We start from the raw sequence: 3,697 nt of genomic DNA on the forward strand, positions 1-3,697 counted from the left end.
GAAGAAGAAGAAGAAGAAGAAGAAGAAGAAGAAGAAGAAGAAGAAGAAGAAGAAGAAGAAGAAGAAGAAGAAGAAGAAGAAGAAGAAGAAGAAAAACAACAACAACAACAGCAACAGCAACAACAACAGCAACAGCAACAACAACAATAACAACAACAACAACAACAACAACAACAACAACAACAATAAGACCCCTTCTATATCTGGCACACTGTTTACGGGGTGTCATCTGTTTTCTTATACAGTAGCAGTGTCATGATAAATCAAACAACAATTTCGATATAAGCTGCAATGCATCTTTTGCATAAAGAGGGATGAAAGAAACATTAGAGTTGTCTTTTTCGCAATAAGTTTTATTGTAATGAGGGCAAACTCACCTGATAATATGATACTGGTAGCAGAGGGGAATAACTTTGGTCGGGCATCACGGTTGGGAGGAGATGGGCGTAAGAGGCAAGGGGGGGGGGGGATCCAGTGGCGTACTATCTTATCTTATCTTATCTCATCTTAGTTGTTAGTGAGTTCAAGCTAACAAACGTCTGTCATTTACACGTCTTTAAGAAGGGTGGTTACTTGGTTATGTCCTTAAGCAAGACACGATATTCCATGAGCTAAAAATCCTTGTGCTGCCCAGCAGCGACCAGCAATAGCATGGTATCATCATGATATCACTATTGTGGAGCAAGTAATATGACTTGTTTATTATTTTGTGCAATATTCTTTTGTATTAAAGAATGAACGCTATTATAGTAAACAAATCTCCCCATGGGTAAGGGGGGGGGGGGCATTGGAAGTTGAGTTTTTTTTTAGTTTTTTGTTCTGTTAATCTGTGGTCATTGACCTCTAGCTTTACCTCTTTTTACACCACCCCCTTCCCCCCTCCCTTACACTGGGTGCCGTGGGAGATTACTGTTTTACGTGTTTCAGCTTTTCCCTTCCCTTCACCGCAAAGCGCACCTCGGAACTTAGAGTTGTACTTATAGTAGACGAAGAAGTTAACGGAACTGTTGAGACAGTCGAACAAAACTCGCAGACTGACGACCATGGAGTAGAGGAAGTTGAGGCCCCCTCCCAGGTGAAACCCAGGTATGATCAATCTGGACACTGCGACCCCGACGTTTGGAATGTTGCAAAAGATATAAATAGCACACAGAAGCGCCACCTGCCTCACAACCTGTAGTTCTTTCCCGCTCAGGGAAATGGCTTTTGTCGCTGTTGAGTCACCGTTTGGTATCACGTGATCACCAGGAGAAAATGGCGCTCTCATTACCCTCCGCTGTTTGGAGGAGTTCTGAAGACATCTGACCAACACAGTGAAGCAAATAACTCCGATGACTTCTGTGGCTGATGACAGAATCCCATCGCTGGTCAGAAGCTCAATATCTGTAGCCAGCCTGTATGCTTTGCTGAATTTGACGCCGATTCTCGTAACGTTCTGCCCTTTCGAAACAACTTGCAAGGTCAGTACGGTTGGGAAGTGGTTCAGGAAAGCGAATATCGTAAAACCTGACAGTGTAGCTACCGTGCGTTTGATTGTAAACATACCTTTGAATTTCAGAGGCATGTAAACACACATACATCTGGCCACGGCTATGAAAGTGGTTGTTAGGATGGCGACGCTGTAAAAGATCTGCCTTATGTTAGCGAAATATGCTAGAATAAGGAACGGGTCAAGGGTCAGAATTGTTGTGTCCCTCACATCAAAAATTCTTACGACAAACGCTAAAGCTTGGATGAAGGCGGCTAGCACAAAGCCCAAGTCTGCGACGGACTGATAGAACATGGAGGTGGTCACGGAGTCCTTCAGACCCATGGTAAAGAACGCTTGGATGCTCACGCTGTTCAGAATGATGCCACTTCCGGTGATGAACAGCCAGGCAGTGCTGAACGTTTGCCGGAAGTAGGTGTTGTATTCATACGCCGTGAGCACGTCACTGTAGCGTTTCTCTCTTTCAGACAGCACCGACGTGTTGTTGACGAGCATGGTTTTATTCTAAGTGGTCTGAACAACAGAAAATTGCTCTGAAAGATTTAACTCATACTTTATAGAGATTTTAGCTTTAAACTGTTATATTCTCTGCAGCAACTGTTTGGACCAAAAACTTTCATCTCTTTTTTGGGTTATGTCATCACCAATTATTATGACACTTGTAACATCAACATGACAGCAGGGTTTCATAAGTTACAGATTTAATCACACCAATGGTAAATATCAATACTGGGGAGAACATTGCTTCACAGCTACTTATTTTAAAAACAAACAAACCCCATTACACTTGTCGCGGTATCGTCACCGTTTTCCTAACAGGAATATAATAATGAAGGCTTTCGATCCCCGATTAATGGGCATGTGGTGCATCGGTATTTGCCGATGTTACATAAAACAAACACTCTTTGACTGGGAATCATCGATGTGGTTATGTAAGTAAACCTTGGCGTTGTTTGATTTACTTTCACCCAGCTTCTGTCTGCTTTGTCTATCCCAATTAGTCCAAGAGGATTTATGTTCAGTACTTAAACTTTGTGGCGATTTTTTTTTTAAAGGAATTACAATATTCTGCAATTATGTGGTTTTTGCAGAAAGCAACATTTGTGTTAGCAAGGAACACTTGGTGCTTTATTGATGTTTAGTACTAATGTAGGCTGAAACCCTTAAAGGTTTACGTACCATTAGGTGTCAAAACATCTATCAGGAAAATTTTCTTTGATAACTCTCAGAATCTATTTCTTAAAATCATTAACGGGAGCATGATTCCACAAGAAAAATAATCTGCGAGCTGATGTGTTCCAAGGTACATTTTTAACGACCGTTTGCGCTCTACTGACATTGAAGGGTCTTTCTTTAAAGGTGTGTTGGGGGTGTGACCTCCTATTCCCAGGTCAGAAACTGAACTGGGGGAACAGGCCGTCAAGTAATTTGTTGGGGAATCACTCAGTTGGTGAGTCAGTGAGTGAGACAGTGAGTGAGTCAGTGAGTGAGTGAGTCGGTGAATGAGACAGTGAGTGAGTCGGTGAGTGAGTCAGTGAGTGATTCAGTGAGTGAGAAAGTGAGTGAGACAGTAAATGAGTGAGAGAGTAAGTCAGTGAGTGAGTCAGTGAGTGAGTGAGTCAGAGAGTGAGTCAGTGAGTGAGTCAGTGAGTCAGTGAGTCAGTGAGTCAGTGAGTGAGTCAGTCGGTGAGTGAGTCAGCTTGTCAGTCAGTTAGTTGACGGGTCAGTCAGTCAGTCAGTCATTCTGTCATTCATTCATTCAGTCAGTCAGTCTGTCAGTGATTCTGTCTTTCCGTCAGTCAGTCAGTCAGTTAGTCAGTCAGCCAATCAGTCACGTTATTAATTATTACGTAGGATAATTGGAGATAAACAGGACGACTGAGTGACTGGAAGAGATGGATCGAGCGAGTGCGCAAGAAGAGAGTTAGTCATTCTGTGAGCAGGTCATCTTGGTGGCTTGTCGTTACTATAAAAAGCAATAGATATATACATAATTGTTTTTATATGTGAGATTTTGTGAGTTTAAAAAAATTTATATGTGTGCTTGTGAGTGTGTATGTGTGTATGTGTGTGTGTGTGTGTGTGTGTGTGTGTGTGTGTGTGTGTGTGTGTGTGCTTGTGTGTATGTGTATGTATATGTGTGGGTTTATGTATGTATGTGCATGTGTGAGTGGGTTTGTACGTGTGTTTGTGGGTGTGTGGGTGGGC

General features: G+C 42.4%; 1 protein-coding gene across 1 annotated transcript; it reads right to left on the minus strand.

Moving 5' to 3' along the window:
* Positions 1-859: 859 nt before the first annotated feature.
* LOC101859334 lies at positions 860-1,984 on the minus strand. The gene has a single exon (XM_005100307.1). The coding sequence runs from the start codon at positions 1,982-1,984 to the stop codon at positions 860-862; it is 1,125 nt and encodes a 374-aa protein (XP_005100364.1).
* Between the last annotated feature and the right edge of the window lie 1,713 nt (positions 1,985-3,697).

The sequence above is a fragment of the Aplysia californica genome, unplaced genomic scaffold (genome assembly GCF_000002075.1).
Source record: "Aplysia californica isolate F4 #8 unplaced genomic scaffold, AplCal3.0 scaffold00243, whole genome shotgun sequence".
Lineage (NCBI taxonomy): Eukaryota > Metazoa > Mollusca > Gastropoda > Aplysiida > Aplysiidae > Aplysia > Aplysia californica.

Bases quoted from the DNA above. Each gene is read 5' to 3' on its own strand.
- LOC101859334 (XM_005100307.1), bottom strand. From the start codon at position 1,984: ATGCTCGTCAACAACACGTCGGTGCTGTCTGAAAGAGAGAAACGCTAC.